We start from the raw sequence: 19,576 nt of genomic DNA, 5'->3' as shown, positions 1-19,576 counted from the left end.
CTGCTTCGAGTGAATTTGACACTTCTAAGACTTAAGGTCATTGTTTGTTTATTGCCGAGCTTCATTTGTATGCCAGGAAATTAATTGTGCGAATTTCTTTTTAATAGCATACATGAGTCGCTATAATATTTACTAAATCACACAAACACATGCGCACACACACATATCTATGTGTTTAATATTCATATTTGCATATGCTTATAGGGTATATACACACAATTTGCGTATTGCCAAGTTTTATGAATCATTCAGCGTACACGCTCGTAAACGACGATGCGGCACACTTTGATCGATTGTCACCAATGCTGTCCATTTGTCTATCTATATCTTGGCTTGCTGGCAACTTGATATGATATGTGTGCCGACGGGGAGTGCTTAGAATAATAATAGAAGTGTACATATGTATACAAATATATTAGTATCTTTTAGCTTGCACGCATACACGCACACACAGCGTTTGTATGTCTTGTTTTGTGCGTTTGTGTTGTTGGCGCTCGACAGGTGCCTCGAATTGTATTGGTTGTTGGGAAGGTGTTGATCATGTGGGTGTTGGAAAAACTATACAAATCCATATGTGTGTGTTTGCTAGTGTGATTTGTGGGCGTTGTTTTTTGGGCGGAGCTATGAATATAGTTGAAAACAGGCAATGATCGCAGGACTAGTAAACATATTTATTGTTAACAAAATGGCGGCTTCCATTCAAAGTTTTTTTGTTGTTTTTTTTTGGGAAATATAGTAATTTACTTTTCCGAGTGGCTTCGACAATCGAAATTATTTTCAAAAATCTTATTTCTTCAATCATAATCCGAGAAAGTCGTGTGAAAATTGCAAGACGATCGATTTGGAGAAATTCTTCTCACCTACATATAGTATGTACTCTGAAAACAGCGTTTGGAGAAAATGCGTTTAAAGTTCATATCTACGAAACTATTTGCCGAATAAATAGAAAACTTATACTAAATAGATAAAATACACTGAAATTCCCATTAGGAACAATCCTCATAGCCGAACATCTCCCATAACTGGACAAATTTCAAAAAACTTTAATTTCGCGCTTTTAGCTCGTATTTTTGTCTCTTTCTTATTCGGGGATAAAATAGTAACTCGAAATTAGTTTTGTACCTAATATATCGCGGAGTTAAAAAGCCAAAATACGCCAAAATTCACCATTACGGACAGTCCTCATAGCCGGACCTCTTCCATAACTGGACAAATTTCATGAACACAACATTATTCTTCATTATTTAATCGTTATTTTCAAACAAAAGCAATTCCTATAACCGTAGTGAGTACGCTCCAATGAACGGACACGAGATTGAGAAAAAATCATGACAAAGTGATAACTTATACGCCATGGCTTACCCCAAATATACGTTATCTAAATATTAATATTGATTTATGCAATCAGTAAAATTGTCTACCGTATCATAATTGAACAAGTTTAAGTAATATTGACCGTTATTTTAATTTATAATTTTCCATGAGATTTGTGGTCCTCTTAGTTAACATCTGGGGGCTTGAAAAGTTAACGTCCGATTTTGAGAAGTATTAGACGTGAGATGGCATACTGTGATCCGGTATTAGGAATAATTTTAGCCGGTAGAATAATCCTTTGTTTTGGTACTTCCTATATACCGTACATTTTGCGTAGCCCAGAACATTGTTAGCCTCTTCGCAAGGGTAGCATGAGGGCGCTTTGTGCACTCTTTCTATTTTTGACCTGGTTGGCCACATACCTTGCGCTCTCCTGTCGGGTCTTTTACAGTCCCAGGCTAAGTGCCTTGGCCCAAAGCAGCGAAAGCACCTTTTGAAGCTTTATTTCAGTTGCAGCCTGCAGTTAATCCAGCCAATTTTAATGCGCGCCTTTCTCATCAGTACGTCAGCTTTGTCCTGATCTAGCATTATATATGCTCTTCCCGACTCCCTTGTTTTATGTGGTGTTATATTTATCATCGAGTCTTCGATAGGGCCCTGTAGCGCTTCTTTTACAGCCCCTGCTATTTCCTCTTTTGTTGTAAATAAGTGATCTCTATAGTAGCCTTTCTGGTCATCCACAGTTGCAGATTCTTGAAAGGTGGTCTTAAGTGTCTCGCAGACTGTCACTTCTCCTGCTCTAATAGTAGGGCCCGGCTCCTGTTTTACGGATCCCTTTGATATTGTTGTTGTTGTTCTAACGGTTATCAATCCCCGTTAGGATGGTAAGGGTTATCCAGATTGTCGTCGATATCATCTACCGTGAGGCCTAAGAAACGTGCTGATTCGACGGGGTCGGACCGAAGGGAAAGGGGTGTTAGATGAGTAGGGTTGGCAGGGCATGCAAAGAGGTGGCCAGTGTCATGCGGAGACTCACTGCATGTAGGACATATATTGGATATGTCAGGGTCTATTCTGGATAAGTAGGAGTTCAACCTGCTACAATATTCAGAACGAAGCTGCGCTAGGGTCACTTGCGTTTCTCGCGGCAACTCGAGCTCTTCGTCGGCGATGAGTGGTGATTTGATTTCTACGAAAACATCCTAGCAGGAACTGCTTGGAGAGGAGTTCATTCTTCTCCTTAACTGGGAGACATCAAGAGGCATCCTGTCGTGGTTCGGAGTGCAGTGTTCTGGCAGGTCTGAAGTTTCCTCATCTGCGTACCACTGCATCCAGGCGACCATATTGGTGCGGGGTAATTGATACCTTTGATCTTAACCTCTGCTTCTTTAAGATGTATTTTTGCTGTGGTTATTCTTAAGAATCTCTGCGTAGCTATTACCTTTTGCTAGCTTTATGATCACGGACTCTGATTGTCGTTTGAGCCTATTACTTGCTCTCTGGCTTGCAGCTATATTCCTACCTTGCTGTCTCACTTTTGCGTTTTAATGTGGTTCCTCCACCGTTCCTTCGCTTGCGTGGGTCTTCCTTGCTTTTTTAGTTAAAAATCTTTGCCACTGACCGTCCTTTTAGTTTTGTGGTCGCACTGTTTCTCGAGGCTACACAGGGCTTGTCGCTCGCCGCTTCGAGGTTATGGACTCGAGTGTCGTGATGCGTCTGCTTTGATGTCCCCGTCTTTTCTCATTTTCTGTGATGAGCCAGTTTCTACGGTAACTCTTGATTACGTCAAAGAGTTCATATAGCTGTGCCATTGCGTTCTTAAGTCCACGCTGACGTTCTTCTGTTTTGCCATCGCCATCATAATTTGCATGATACCCTTGCACTCTTCTAAGGATTGCTCTTCTGCCCGTCTCATTTAGGTAATGTATTTTTGTTTCGCTGAGTTTGGAGGCTCTTCTGTAGTAGCAGCTGGGGCGCTCTTTCCTTCTAATAGTTTCGTCGATGGTGTTTTTCTTGAGGCTGTCTTTTCTCCAGTTTTGTCAGGTTGTTTTGGAGTGACGATGAGTAGAGGGGGTCCAAGTATCCTACTACTTCTACGGAAGACGGTTCCGTATTCCTCGACTTGGTGATCTTTATTAAGTTCTTCTTTTTGTTGTTGTTGCGGTGTAATTTTTTAATTTTTTTCTGGTGGGTCTCCACTTCAAGCCGCTACCTCCGTCATTGTAACAGTTGCCCTTTATGAACCCTGTGATTATCTGTGCAAGCAGGAGGCCTCGCGAGGGTTAACATTTGTCCTTATGAGAGCTTATGTTCAGAGCCAGGTTCGGGCACGAATCGGGGGCTCGTCTCAACTGAACCTGTACGGCCAAAAAAATTATGGCGACGTGCCTTGAACTACTGCATATAGCTGTCGTACAAACTGACCCATCAAAAGCAAGTTCTTGTAAGGAATCTTTTGTATTTGAGAAGGGTATTATAACTTAAGTTAACATCTTTGCTTGTTTTTGTTTTTAATTTATTTTATACGAATTGATTAAATGCAAAAATAAATAAGCGCTTCCTGTCTCAGCAACAATTATTTAATAATCTAAATGATTTGCTATGCAAACCGAGTCTCGAGGCGACAATTGCTCAAGAGAAACAAAATCTTGCCATAAATATTATACATATACATTAGTAGATGCACGCCATACACATACACACACCTAGTGGTTGTTGTTGTTGCCAACGCGATTAATGTTTGTGCATTGAATTGCAAATGTTGTTGCAATAAATGAAAACACACTACAACAACACACATAGACTAGCAGCAACAATAGCAATAACAAATAATAGCCAGATAACAACAACAAATGATTAAGAATAAAGTGCTGTTGCATTTGAATAATGATGAACTGTCATCGAAGTGAATGAACGAAGGAACGAGTCAACGAGCGAGCCTGCCACCGGCACTGCTGCCACAACGGCGCACATGAAATTTGCTGCCATATGCAAGCAATTCTACATTCACCTATGTACATGCATACTTGTACATACATATGTACATATACTGACAAGTGCGACGATCAGCGAGGTGTTGGTGCTCTCGGGACGAGTGGGTCGAGTAGCCATTGGCGATTAGAATGTCTTCGCTTCGCAAGCACAGCATATGTATGCGTTCCCCCACTGCAAACGTTTGCTATTGCAACTTGGTGTTTGTTGTTTTGTGCAACATGTGTTTGTGTCGCCAACGACCGGTTGCTGCCACTTCGTAGTGCACATGCTGTTCGACGTTTGTTGTTGCTTTTTGGTTATTAACATTTAAGTGTTGCCTTTGTGCTGTGCTTGGCTTTTTGGTTGTTTTGTGCTGATTTTGTTGACTTTGTTGTTGCTGTTGTTGTTGCTGTTGTTGTTATTGGTTGCTTGCTGCGGCGGTAGTTGTCGTCGCTGTCATTTTGACGTCGCATTTATTTGTATTGCTTTGTTTTATTTGCCTACTTGCTTGCTTAGAGAGTTTATTACTTTGCTTTGAGATTTTTATTATTAATACGATTATATCTGCGACTTTGTTCAGTAGTTGCGGTTTTAGAGTGCTATAAATGTATTGGTTAAGTATGAACATTTGTTATAATAATAATATTTTCAGTTATGTGCGATTTACTACGTCGTCATATATAAGATGACTTAAGCAATACGATCTTATCTGGTTCGGATGGTATGTATGGTGCTTTGAAGTTTACGGTAATTCACATTTTGCAATTTGAAAATATCGAAAAAAAGTCGATAGTTGAATTTTTGTCTGATATCGATAATTTTCGATAATTGAATTTTTTGGTGATATCGAATATTTTCGATAATTCACTTCTCATAAGTTCATAATGTCGACACTTAAAATAATACCAGTTTTCTCCTATATGCCATACATACTATATTTTAAATATCGATGAAACACTTGTGTTACTTTGTTAATTGCATGTCGATTGGAAATATCGAGAATTTTCGGCAATTTATTTCTTATAATTTCATATTATCGATATTTGAATATAATACCATTTTTTCCCAATATTCCATATATACCATGTTTTAAATATCGATAACACACTTGTGTTAGTTTGATAATATGGATAATTAAATACATATGTATGGTTTGATAGTATCGATAAATGTTGATAATAGTCTTACAAAAGTGTGATGTTATTGATAAATATCGAAAATTAATTTTTAACAGCTAGAAAATGTTTATAAATTTTAATAGTTTTGATAGTTTGGTAATATCGATAAATTAACTTTTGACAGTTTTATAAAATCGATAAATATCGATAATCAACTTTTGATAGTTTAGTAATATCGTTTAAATTACTTTTGGCATTTTAATAAAATCAATAAATGTCGATAATTAACTTTATATTAATTATATAAATTTCATTAGTTCACTTGTGGCAACATATATAAATGTCCAGAACTCTCTTTTTTTCCTGATAACATCAATAGATCTCGATAATTCACTTTTAGTTGTTTGATTATTTACATAAATAGTGATAATTTTCATAGTCTGATAATGTCGATAACTATTGACAAATCAAAAAGAATTATTGGAATTTATCGATATTTTAAACTATCAAATTTGAATTTCTGGTATCTATCGATAGATTCCAGTCATCGAAAGTGAATTATTGGAATTCATTGATGTTGTCAAACCTTAAAAAATTAGTTATAAATTTTTATGGGTATTTGTCAAACATCAATGAATTCCAATAATTCACTTTCGATGACTTGAATCTATCGATAGATACCAGAAATTCAACTGTGATAGTTTAAAATAACGATAAATTCCAATAATAATTTTTTTATGGTTTGATTTTATCCACAAATACATACTGATAATCAATCATTTCCATAGTCTGATAATGCCGACAACTGGCAATAATTCAACTCTGATATTTGAATAATATCGATAAATGTTAATAATTCACTTTTGATAGTTTAATACGAGTATATGTATGTATATCCATAATTCACATTTGATAGTTTAATAATATCAATAAATTCCGAAACCATTTCTTTATGGTTTGATTCGATTGATAAAAATCGATAATTCACTGCTAATAGTTGAATTAATTACACTGCAATTTCTTGCTTTGGCTTTTGAAGTACCAAACTGGTGAAGCCGGAAGGATCGCTCGTTACGCCGCCCCAAATTGGTCACCTAGATGTAGCCGGACGTAGATGTAGAAAATACAGTCCTGCATATCGCACTCTAGACTATAACTGGAGATCTACTGTTGTCTTTCATCGATCATCTACATAATGAGGCCCGTATGCCCTTTGTAAAGGAACATAACACACTTCTTCCAAACAGTTGCAGCTCCTGTGTTTTCGCTGAAACCATCCCCTCAGTCAGCTGCTTGAAGTGGAACAGCTTCCTAAGAATATCAAGAAAGCATGCATCCAACATGTTGACGAACTTGAACAATATACTGACCAAATTTCGGACGCGACCAATTTCCGACGGCTACCGAATGCTATTCACAGTGGAGCTATTAACACCTTCATTGGCTCCCTCCCAGTGAATGGCGTACTTAAGAGTCCAAACACCACTCAAAGCTAAACAAGCAGTTAAGTTGCCGCGTGAATCAAGTGTGACCTTTGCGCAACTTCGTTCTGAGTATTCTAGAAGATTAAACTTCTATTTATATAAAATAGATCCTAATGTATAAAATCTACGTGCTGCATGCAATGAGACGCCGCATGATACTAATCATAACCTCTTTGCATGTCCTATGAAATCCACTTATTTTGCACCCTACTTTCTATGGTCCGAAGCCGTCGAAACAGCTCGCTTCTTGAGCCTACAGCTCAGTGATTTCGATGACAGGTCCCACCCTAAACAGGGTCTGGATAATCGTTAAACAAGAACAACAACAACATTATAACCCATAAATTTCAAATTTCCCGGTAATAGTTCAATCCTCTTTAATGTGCTTTAAAAAAAACACTTGAAAGGGACATTAAATATAGAAATTAAAATTAGACTAGCAGTCGATTTCGAATCTCACATTACATTTTTTTTTTGTATGACTTTCAAAAATGTTTTTGAATATTATTACTAAATTTTTTCCACCCTAATGCACATAGCCATCTTAACTCTATAAACACATGGTAACTAAAATTATTTTGTACGGTCAGCCGCACAACAACAAAAAAAATTGTTTCTATTTTCCACTTGTTTCAATTGCCACACTTTCTCACTCAAATATTGCTCACAGCTGTGCTATACAAATTTACGAGCACAGAACTAAAACACTTGTCAGTTTTTTACTTTTTTCTTGCTTTGAAGCTACAGCGCGACATTTTCATTGCGCTGTCACAGTAACTAATTACTAAAAAAATACAAACTTACACACACTAATAAAGCAGTGAAATGGGTATAAAAATAAAATTTGCATTTGCTTTGTTTTTGTTTTTTTCTTCTTTGTATTTTTGCGCGAATCGACCACACAGCTAGTAGCAAATGCTTAACAAGCACTCAATTGTTGTTTGTTAGTGTTGTTGTAGATTAAAAAATATAGTTTTTTAAAAAGTGCGACTTAAGAAATAGTTTTTATGTACATAAATATGTACATACTTCATACCAATGGAAGAAATAAAATAAATTATTTAATTATCTCTGCATTATTTTGTCACAAAGTCTCTTTTGAAACTCTTTGATGTATGACTTCTAATAAAAATTTGTAGGTTGCCGCAGTTGAGAATCTGTTTGAAGACGAAATCATCTAAATGCTCATTGCTGATTTGTTCTATGTATTGATTACTGTTTCATGTTGTTGTTGTAGCGGCATAATTCTGCTGAGTTGACAGTATTTGACCGGGTCCGTTGCGGTTACGTAGATCCGACTGTCGTGGAAACGAATGAAGCTTCATCATCGAAACGGATTACTGCTTCATCTTCATTCATTATTTTCCTTAAGAAATTGCTTTTCGGGTTTCGGGTTACATATTAAATGCTATAGACTTGTCTTGCTCTAAACTTGGTTGGCTTAAGTTCTATCGAATTTTACTCTTTCTGATTCGCTTAACATGTCGAATCCCATTTTGTTGCAATCTCTAGTGTTTCCATTATTCCTCCTATTCATTACTGATTCTAACTTTAGTTAGACTGAATTGGCGCTAGATGCGCTATTTTGTTGCAACATCTTGGAACCGTATAATCTTGCTATTTCGTTTCATCGTTGCGCTCAAACCATTTGCTGCTCTCAATGAAACAGCTTACATACATACATATATCCCATTGAAGGTTTGGTGCCTGATGGGTTCCAAGTATTTTGTATGGGCTTTGTGATGGCATTCACAGAGGAAGTGGAAAACCATCTCCGTATTCTCCTTCAGCTGGCAGCTGCAAAAAATATTGTTATAAGGCAAGCTCTCCAAAAGGCCAGTGTCCCGTTATAGTAGCTGTAAGTCTGTATACTATTTCTTGACCTAAATGGTAGATCTTGGCTCTATTCCTATCATATTTGGGCCATATCTGCTTAGTTAGTGGACATGATATTGACTCCGTCTCGGATTTGTCTAAAAACGCTGCTAGGTTTGCCATCTAGCCTGCCTTTTCGTTGCCGAAAATATTCGATTGACCGGGAACCCAAATTATGAACAAGTGGCTTGGACTTGCCAGTCAACTTAAAGCCTTCGTTGTTGTCAACAAGGCAACAATGCCGCCTGACTGTCCGTGTATTTATGGTGCATCTCGGTACCCTTTCATTGTTGTTCAATAGAACTTCACATGCTTTTGCTATACCTAGCACTTTCGCTTGGAAATCCTGTCTGAGTTTTGTAGGCGAATATAAATAGAGATGTCAAGATGATTGTCCACCACGACTGGCTAGAATAAATTCCAGCTGAGAGACCCAATCTTTGCAGCCGAAGGGCAGCAATGATATGCCGTATATTCTCTTTCAAGGCGTCAATCATTTCGGACTTATGTGGGTAAATAAGCAACCTCATAAAATCCTGTGATAAATCTCATGATTTTGGAGGCTACGCCACAGGCCCGCGAGGCTAAATAATTAGTTCACCAAAAACCTTCTTCAATAAATTGATTGATGTACAGCATGTAGCGTCGTCTTGTTGAAACCAAACCGTCCAATTCATACATCCCCTTTTGGGTCCATTTACCGAACGTGTGGCGCGCTTGATGGCTTTTCGGCTTCAATACTTGCGCGAGTTGGATTTTGTAACCAAAAACCTGCAAACCAAGATCTTGTTTATGTTGGAACCAGCTTTAATACCAACAAAAATGTCAGCCTCAAAATCCAACGCAGAATAACTGTTGCCAAAAGGCGTTACTACGGACAGAGTAGTTTCGACAAACAAAGACCAAATTCTACAAGTAACTCATCATCGCCGTTCTGCTATATGGTACAGAGGCATGGACAATGACAACATCTGATGAGCCGGCGTTACGAACAGCCAAAAGAAAGAACGACTGGCGCGCTGTTGTAAACTCGGCTTTGCGGTGTTTACTTAATAAGGAAGAAGAAGAAACCAAGATCTTCCGCAAAGTGGTGGATGGACTCAATCAGATCTTCTTCTATACTATGATCCAATGCAACAAAGCGTCTTCGCAGTAAACGTGCTGGGAAATTGATACATGCGAATATGTCTATCAACATATAACAGCTGTCAGCAAGGCCAATTACGAAAAAAGTATCGGCTCATTGAAAACCACACGTCTGAAAATAAAAACGTTGTAAGAAAAAGAAGCTTGTTCTGAAAAAAATGATTTAGATAAATAATCGACGCGACTTCCAAAGTAGAGAAAGAGTCAGTGAAGTTCAATAACACTGCGGATAAAACCTTAAACATATTCCAATTATAATTAATTTTGAACAATTTTAAGCAAATTACAGCAAGTTTTTCAGCCTTTCTTCCGGATGCTCATTACTCTTTGCACCAAAATAAATACTATATATAAGTACATACCGTTGTACAACAAACGCCCTCATGTTTTTGCGCACTTAGTGTCACCATTCACACCAGAAGTGCCACTTGGCGGCAAGACCACATCTGGACGAGCGATCGCCAGCAAGAACACGATCGATACGAACACTTTTGAGTCACAACTAAAGTACACAAACGCAATTACATACAAACCTACATGTGTACATATATTTGTGCGAACTTATAAATAATAGTATGTCAAGTTAAGCGGCTGAGGAGTCAAGCAGTTGGACAGACACAGAAACTTCAGTGAATCAAAAGTGATCGCAAGCAAAGTAAGCGAGGCGTTGATCGTGCTGAGGCCATTGAATCGGTTGCGTTGCTTGGCTGTGCGACTGACTCGACTGGTGACACTTGTACGGAAGATTAAAAAATTAACTACACATGTATTTGCATATAGATTAACTCACATCCCGATGCACGTACATATATATGCACGATTCGTTGGCGTCAGCAATGGACTTGCGCTGCAATAAGCGCACAGATGCCGCTGAAAACGCGAATGTCTGCAGGATTTGCGAGTGTATGCTGGCAAAAAAAAAAGAGAAAATAAATGAAAAATTGCGAATTGCGAATTGCTCGACATTAATCACATGGGAAAAATTCATGCAAAACACAGTGTTGTTGCATTGCCGCCCAAGACCCGATAATGAAAGCAAAAAGCAACAAGCCGGGGACGACAGCGCGTCGTTGGGATTTTGTAAGATCAGCAAGCAGTGCTCGTGATTATGAGTAGAAGAACTGGATGATTGAACATGATTTAGAAGTCGTTTGTGTCTGAAGCGGCGGGAGGGGTGAGCGAGATCGGCAGCCAGCAGCTGTTGGCGTAAACGTGAATGGAGTTGGCGTGCCATAGACATAAACTAATGGAATATGGTCGCGTCAATTTGGAGACATGATGGACGCAAGTTTAATGAATACAACATGGTGTAACTAGCGGAAAATATAAAAAATCATAATAAGTTTGGTTGCAGCGAAGCTATAATACCGTACGCAAACAGAAAAGATTGCTTACAAGAACTTTGATCGGTCAGTTTGTATGACAGCTATATGCTATAGTGATCCGATCTGAACATTTTTTTCAGAAATTGCATTATTGACCTAGGCAGTAATCCTTGCCGAATTTCGTGAAGATATCTCGTTGAATGAACAACTTTTCCATAAAAGCTTCTAAGAGATAGAGTAAAACGTGCAATACAAAAACAGTTACAAAGAAGTTTAGAGTTACTGCCGGCAGTGAAGGGGAGTGGAGTGATTCCACGACCTACTTCTGAGGGCCAGCACTATCCACTGGCAGACCGACGATTCGAAAACACCTTCACAACATTCCCATTGGTCATATTTCGAGCATCTTTTAAGCAGAAGTCTTTGCTATAAGTCAGTGTGCAGAAATCAACATCCATCGCAACCAGCTTATCGCGATAGTCAAGCGGCACTAAAAGCGATAACAGCTTATGATATCAAATCGCTTTTAGAAGAGGAGTGTATGGGAAGGCTGAACCGCCTGTCAGTTTGCATCCAAGTACACCTGATGTGGGTGCCGGGACATAAAATGGTAGCCGGCAATGAGTTGGCCGACGAACTAGCCCGGCAGCGTTCAGGATGATGGGGCCAGAACCATGCATTGCAGTGGGGTCCCACACTGTAAAAGACTAGCTCTGCACGGAGAAGAGAGTGGGGAGAGAACAGCACTGGAAGCAGGAATGCGCAACGCCAAGCTACAAATGGGAGGGTACAGCCTTGCAAGGTTTAAAAATATGATCAACCTCCTCCGAGACATATTCCGCGTCCTTGTCGCTCTCCGTACAGGGCACTGCAGACTCAGGAAGCACTTGCCCAACTTGGTTTTAGTCTCTTGCGCAAACTACCGGTTTTGCGACATGAAACAGGGAACTTCAGAGCACCTGATTCTATATTGCCCAGCAATTTGTAGAAGCAGGTTTAAGGCCCTAAGTTGAATATACGTAGACAGTGATCACACCACCTCAGCAAGCACCTGGAATTGTTCTGAGTACCATATATGATATATTAGATTAGACACAATAGAACATAGGTCGCAGTGCATAGCCTCAATTATTTTATATCTATTTTTCTATTTACAGACAAACTTGACTAACTTAGAGAGACTCTGACATTTCTTTTTGGGCAAACTTAATATACACTGTTCAGCATAAAAAGAAAAAAATATAACATTAAAATAATGCAGCGAAAGACAAAAATCTATTTGAGGCTTGAAGAAATCTATTATGAATCCAAAAGCAAATAACAAGTTCAAATACCCCGCCGCGCAGCGACACAACGCACGTGTAGCGCAGTAAATGCAGCAGTTATGCGTAAAATAAATTATTTCAAATGTCAAAAAATTAAATATTACGCTGCCATTAAACTGATATTTGCATTTGGGGTTCTTCACTCATTTCTTTTTTAATAATTTTTCTCTTTCGGCTCGACGCACGCACTTGCACTGCCTGTCTCTACAGTAATATGTATATTTTTTGTATGCTACTTAAATGCATTTTTTCGATTTCTTGTTTTTTCTCATTACTCATTGCATTTCTTTGCTGATAATCGTTTTCGCTTAATCTGTTTTCTTTTTCTTTCTTCCAGACATTTACACTTGTTGCAGCGAGGTATTTGGCTCATGTCGTACATCATGCGAAAATGTAAGTGCATACGATTTTTATTCACATGTATTTGTGAGTGCGTTAAAACCACTGGCTGCGCGTACTTGTCATGATTTTTGACAGTTAACGGTACTTTCCGTCATATCACATCGTTCAAACGTCAATGCGTTAAGCAGGCGAACGTGTTGCAATGCTGTTGATTTATAGTTGAGTTAATTTGAAAGTTTGAGTTACGATTCGTGGAATTGAGGTGGTTTAGGTGGGCTGGAAAGTTTAGATGACCATGTGAATATTCCAAATGTGTGTGACTCCCAGTTGTCAAAAATTAATTTTTATTATGAAACTGCGTTTAAGATTGTTGGACGCCACAACAGTTTAGGTTAGCTTAGGTTAATCTGGTGGGCCAATAAGCCCCAAATAGACCAGTTTTGGAGCTTCACAATACCAGCTGGTGTTCAGTTGCTAAGTCCGAAAGGAGTAGTCAGTAGTCCTTTAGGATGCCTGCGCTTGATGCGAATTTTAACAGACTCTGCGGCCTCACTATCGATACCTATTCCAGTGTACCATACCGTGGCGACGCCAGATGCTCACAGCGTAGTCTTGCCAATGCGGGACACGTTCACAAGAGATGCTCCAAAAGTTGTTTTCCCGGTGCCCTTCTCTAGACATTTCCGTCACTACAAATGTGTTGAATATATTCTTACCGATTGGCAATCTTAAAATCATTGAAGTTCCTTATAAAAGCTAAAATAGTTTAAGTCGTTCAATTATAATAAAAAAATGTCTACCAACACTGTTATGTTGATGTGGTAAACCTAGCAAAAAACAGAGACTGGAATAATGTCATAAAAAGCTATTTTGAGGACTTGTTATTTTCTGAACTTTTAGGAAAATCTTGAAGACACATTTTTAATTCAGAGGCAAGAAAAATCCTCAAATTTCGGAAATGACTTGTTTATGAAGCCTATTACTATTTCGTCAATTGGAGAGCGGTCGAAAAAGCTAAAAAAGTAAAGAAGCTTATACGCGTTCAGATATGGGTATATGAAAGAGTCCATAGGAGGCCATTTATTCACTTTGTCTTCAACTGTATACCTAATAAATTGCTACATTGCGCCGAATAGTCCATTTTTGATGGTTTTTAATCAGCTTACATACCGATGATGGATAAGCGGACAGGGCGAAGTCGCTGTAGAAGAGGCGTGGAATGGAAATTCTCCCACAGAGGACGCTACCGGAATCATTGTTATTCAAACAGAAATGACTGCCTAGCTAGATGTATGTATATATACTTCTCCGAAGTGCAGCCTCTTTTAGGGAGTCGAGTATTCATTCTGACAGTAGAGCGACAATACTAACATTCAGCGTGCCCACTGTACACTTAAAGCTATTCAAGGAGTGTATGTGCTCACCATCGATAGCATCAAGCTACTACATTATCAGACTCATTTGGATGCCTGATCATAGCAAAATCGCTGGAATCTCGCTCAAAGTCGATAAGCTGGCAAGAAAGAACTCATGTTTCAATTACATTGGTTTGGGAATGAACTGGGTTTTCGTTGTCCTCTTGTCATCTGGTACTGGATACCTCGTGTTGCCGCCGAAAACGTTGATCAACTACTAGCTCCTGTAGGGACTTGTCATGACTGAATGGCTCCGAAGTGCAGCCTCTTTCAGCGAAGTGAACATTCACTCTGACTGCAGAACGGCAATGCTAGCGTTGAGCTCGTCTACTATGCGTTCAGTCATGAAGTGCCGCTCCTTACTATCGATAGCATCAAGCTACTTCACTATCAGACGCGTTTAGGTGTCTGGTCATCATGGAATCACATGAAACTGTAAAGCCGTTGAGCTTGTAGGAACAGGAAATCTTGTTCTCAATTACTCTCTGCCTCCCTTGGTTCTAAAGTTCGCAGTCGTCTACTAAGTCAAGTAATCAGGAAATTAACGATGGACTACTGGTTATCTTTGAACTCTGTTTAGAGAAGAGGGAAAAGAGAAAAAATGTATCCTTTAACGAAAGATATAGGGACTTTTCTTCTGACTTGGCTAATTTACATTTTTTGTCATAAAGGAGTTCCCTTTTACTTTCGGTAGAAAACACAGAAAGGTCTAATTATACATAAGAATGATATCAAAATAACGCTGGTTTTAGAATATCTCACTCGTCGGTTTATCAAAACATATTATATACTGATCGAGAAACATCGCTCGTTTGAGTTTGCTAAATGGCCAGAAGTCACACGGAACTAAATCAGGTGAATACGGTGGTTACGACACGATATTGGTTGAAAATTTGACGAAAAAATCACGAAGATTCTATGCAGTATGCGACGGTGCAATATCGTGGTACGAAAAACCAAGAGTTGTACGCCCATAATTCCGGTCTACGAATAGCTTCACGCAAACGCCGCTTAACACTCAAATAGTATTTCTTGTTGACATTTGGCCGGTCGGAAGCAATTCGGAGTGCACCACACCTCGTTAATCGAAGAACATTGTCAACTTTAGTTCACCCTTGCCACGGTATTCCGCCGATTGATCGTCTGTTTCTGGGACGTACGTATAGATCCAAGACTCATAGCAAATAATAATACGTTTCATGACATTTTGGTAGTCGGAAAGTATTGTTTCACAGACTTTAACGCGACGCTGTTTTTCGAAAAAATTGAGTGAATTCTGAACCAACCGCGCTTTTACTTTTCTTAGGCCCAAATGAGCTTTCAAAATGGTTTACACTGATCCTTCCGATATTCCAACGATGCCAGTAAGATCTCTGACTGTTCATCGTCGATTCTTTAGCACCAATTTCTTTATTTTATTGATATGCTGATCATCCGTTGATGTTGATGGCCGTCCTGGACGTGGTAAGTTGTCAACGCGTTCTCGGTCCTCTTTTACTAATTTGTACCAAACAAAAACACTGGCTCGCGATCCGCTCCCACGACAGTCGGGTCTACGTAAGCGGAACGGACCCGCATTTTTATCCGGCCAAGGACTGTCAACTCGGCAGAATTCTGCCGCTCCAACAACAACAACAACTGGCTCGCGATAAACAATTATCACCGAAGGCCTTTTCCAACATTCTGCACGTTTCGGCACCAGAAATTTGATTACGCATATAAAATTCAATGGAAATTTGTATACCATACATTTTTCTACAAATTTCTAAAGCTTCAGCGAACACCTCCCAACCATCTAAGTGCCGATCGGTTTCACCGAAACCCGCTTTCAGCGCATGCGTGTGGCTTCTATAACGTTAATCAAATTATCTAATAGCTACACCTCGTAAATATGCCAGCAACGAGTACCGGTACTTCGTGTCTCTGCACGCAGCCAGCAAATAAGTTTGCAAATTTTATTGCCGGTTCAACCCACCCGAAAAAATTGCGTCTATTAAAGCGTCTAAGCAAATGCTAAAAAGACAGTTAATGACTGACAAGTTTATTAAAAGCTTATCCTTATCGCTATGCAGCCGTCACTTAGACATTGTGGGCACTATCAAAGGGGCCTAATGAAAACTATGCGAAATTTGCATTTTTAAATTGCCAAGACAACCCACATGTGGTGACAGGCCTAAGATATAGTATACATATGTATGTATATATGTACAGAAAGATATATACTCGTATGCGGTATAAACAATTTGTTTGGCTTTGAGTGCTTGAGAAATGCGGCAAATTGCGTGTGGGTGTCGCATATCAAATTTTTATAAATTTTTTTCTGCGCCACAAAATAGCATCCTTTATCATTTGGGTTAGTGCGCATGCGTGTGTGCATGTGTGTGTCGGCAACATTCGATTTATTCTCCGCTATGAAATTAAGAGGCTGGCCATGTGTAAATGCTAACGCCCATATTGGCTAAATAATTTGTTGTTGCTTAATTGACGTTTACGTGATAAAATGCATATTTTGCATTCACCAAGTCAAATGCTATTTATTCTTTGCTACAGTGGAGACCCTCGTGGCACTACAGGTTTAGCCGCATGCATGCTAAGCGAGTATTTGTCGCGCTTTCTCATTGCGTGGCGCGCTGTTCCAGGTTGGTGGCGCGTCAAACTGAGCAAAGATATAGACAGTAATACTTACATATATACATATATGTATACATACATATGTATGTATGTTAATATCTGCTAATACTCACACTTACCAGTCTATCTGGTGATTTTTCTGCTGCAAGGTGTAAGTTGACAGTGTTTATCGCCGCTGCACGCGTTAGTTGAGCGAAAATCCAGTTCGCCTGCAGCGCCTGCGCAACAGTGAAATTTACATGTGTACCAGCACACACTTACATATGTACAATTGTACTAAAATTTACATTTCTTTACGCTTGCGTGTTCGATTGCGCGGCTAATTGCGTGATTTAGCAGCAAAAGTCAGCACAAAATGTTAAAACTAAGTGGTAAATAAATAATTCGAATTCCCCTACTGTATAGCTGCATATATCCGCATACATATGTATGTATGTACCGATTTAAATGCGCTTGAAAATCCGCCATTAAGCCATTAAAAGTTTGTCACTCGCTTAACAACTATTGACAACTTAAAACGCTGTCATTTAATTCTTAATATTACCTCGTTAATGTCTTAAACTAGTATTTTCATTTCGTTGTACTACCAGCATACGTAAATTCTTGTGTGCAGTCATTAAGCTGACCACAAAGTGACGTTGAAATTTGCGCATGCGCCGTGGCCACTCATTTATTTGCCTATGCGCACATACATAGGTGTAGTAGATATGTCTGTATGTGCGCGATGTTGCAATTAGCGTACGACTTGTAGCAAAATTGAACGAGAAAAAGCAGGAAGGAACCGTTCGGTGGAGTTAGAAAGGGTGTTTTTTGAGTGCTACGGAAATTTTGTTTCAAAACAAGAAAAAAGTTAGCTTTCACTGCAACTAAGATATAATACTCTCAAAAGTATAAAAGTGTATAAAAAGTTCTCTAGCTTGATTTTGATCGTTCATTTTGTATGGCAACTATATGCTATAGTGGTCCGATCTGCACAGTATACCCTGAGATTATGGCGTTGCTTTGAGCAATGATATTTACCGAATTTCATGAAGCTCATCAAATAAAAGAGTTTCCTATACAAGGACTTAATATTGGTTGTTCAGTTTGTATGCAACTATCTGCTGTAGTTGTCCGAAAACAGCGGTTCCGATAAGCGACCAAATTTTTAGGGCGCAAAGACCGTGTGCAAAATTTCAGTTCGATATCTCAAAACTGAGGGATTCTTCTTCTTCTTTAGTGGTTTACCGCTTAGGTGGTTATAGCCGAGCTTACAACAGCGCGCCAGTTGTTTCTTCTTTCGCAATATGATACCATTTGGAGATTCCAAGTGTAGCCAGGTTCTTCTCAACCAGCTCTTTCCAACAGGTTGAAGGTCATCATATTCCTGTGCTGCCCCAGGCGTGTACTGCGTCGAATACTCTCAGAGCTGGATTATTTTCATCGAATCAACCGACATAATCAAGCCAGCGTAGTTGCTGTCTTTTAATTCGCTGAACTATGTCGATGTCGTTGTATATCTCGTACGGCTCATCGTTTCATCGGCTGCGGTATGCGCGGTTGCCAATGCACAAAGGACCATAAATCTTCCGCCAAACCTCTCTCTCGAAAAGTCGTTACATCGACTCATGAGATGTCATCGTCCATGCCTTTGCACCATTTAACAGAACGGGGATAATGAACGACTTGTAGAGTTTGGTCTTTAGTTGTCAAAGAGGTTTTTACGATGGGAAGTCGCCATGTCTGAAACGTCGTTTGGTATCGAACAGTTCGGAGAGGTCTTTCCCGATATTGATGGAGCTTTCGGCAATGCTCAACGTCAATTTACACAGCCGCATTAGCTTTCGGGGATATCAAATTCAGACATAGCGGCATTAAGGCGGTTCCTTTTCGTGCGCTGTCTTATCCCATAGTAGTTGGCGCAGATTGTGGGGTCTTGTTTAACAGTGGTTCCACTGGCAACTTATCTGCCTAAAAGAGACACCCTTTATGCCAATAAGCATCCTATTCTGCCAGATTTACAGCTTTTCTCACAACTCTTGTAGTAAAACTAGGATATTACAAGAAGGAAAATTTTAAATTAGCTCATAAATCAGTTTAAACTGGTTCAGAAAAACATTTGCAGGATAAATGATTGGTATTTGGCGCTAATTAAAAACTTGTAATTGTGAAAAGAGATGCCGCTATGAGTAGATAACGGTAATAATAAAGCAAATAATAAAAAAGAATTTCGAGCACCTCTTATTTGTCAATAAAACGGGTTTACTTGCAACAAAAATACTGTTATATCCATAAATACTATGTATATGGATTTGCTCTCTAAGCAATATTTATAATTGATTTATAATCCGTAATCTCGTAACCCGTAGTACAGAGAAAAAGATCTTCGTGGCCATTAATTGATAGCTCCATTCACTAACTAGTGCCATTGCAGTGTTTTATTTTTTTTTTTTTAATTTCACAATCAACATTTTATCCTTTCCCTTAAAAGTTAATAAATTGCCTGACTCTTCTAATTTGTTTTTGCATCAATCAAAAGCATAATGGAAATGAAAAAATAACAGCCAAACTGGTCGCCTATTCGCGCTCAAGCGCAGTCGGCGGTCTACCGACGAAGTAGCAACACAGCGGTGCAGCGGTTCCAAAACT

General features: G+C 39.0%; 1 protein-coding gene across 5 annotated transcripts in view; it reads left to right on the top strand.

Moving 5' to 3' along the window:
• The window catches only part of LOC120778000 (reversion-inducing cysteine-rich protein with Kazal motifs), a 62,815-nt gene that overhangs the window by 21,279 nt on the left and 21,960 nt on the right, over positions 1 to 19,576 (top strand). For all 5 annotated transcript variants that reach the window (XM_040109660.1, XM_040109659.1, XM_040109661.1 and 2 more), the window contains one exon: positions 12,898 to 12,953. In XM_040109660.1, coding sequence (XP_039965594.1) covers positions 12,898 to 12,953 — 56 coding nt within the window. The remainder of the gene's footprint in view (positions 1 to 12,897; positions 12,954 to 19,576) is intronic.

Source organism: Bactrocera tryoni, chromosome 5 (genome assembly GCF_016617805.1).
Source record: "Bactrocera tryoni isolate S06 chromosome 5, CSIRO_BtryS06_freeze2, whole genome shotgun sequence".
Classification (NCBI taxonomy): Eukaryota; Metazoa; Arthropoda; class Insecta; order Diptera; family Tephritidae; genus Bactrocera; species Bactrocera tryoni.
This window is presented reverse-complemented; position numbering and strand designations above follow the sequence as displayed.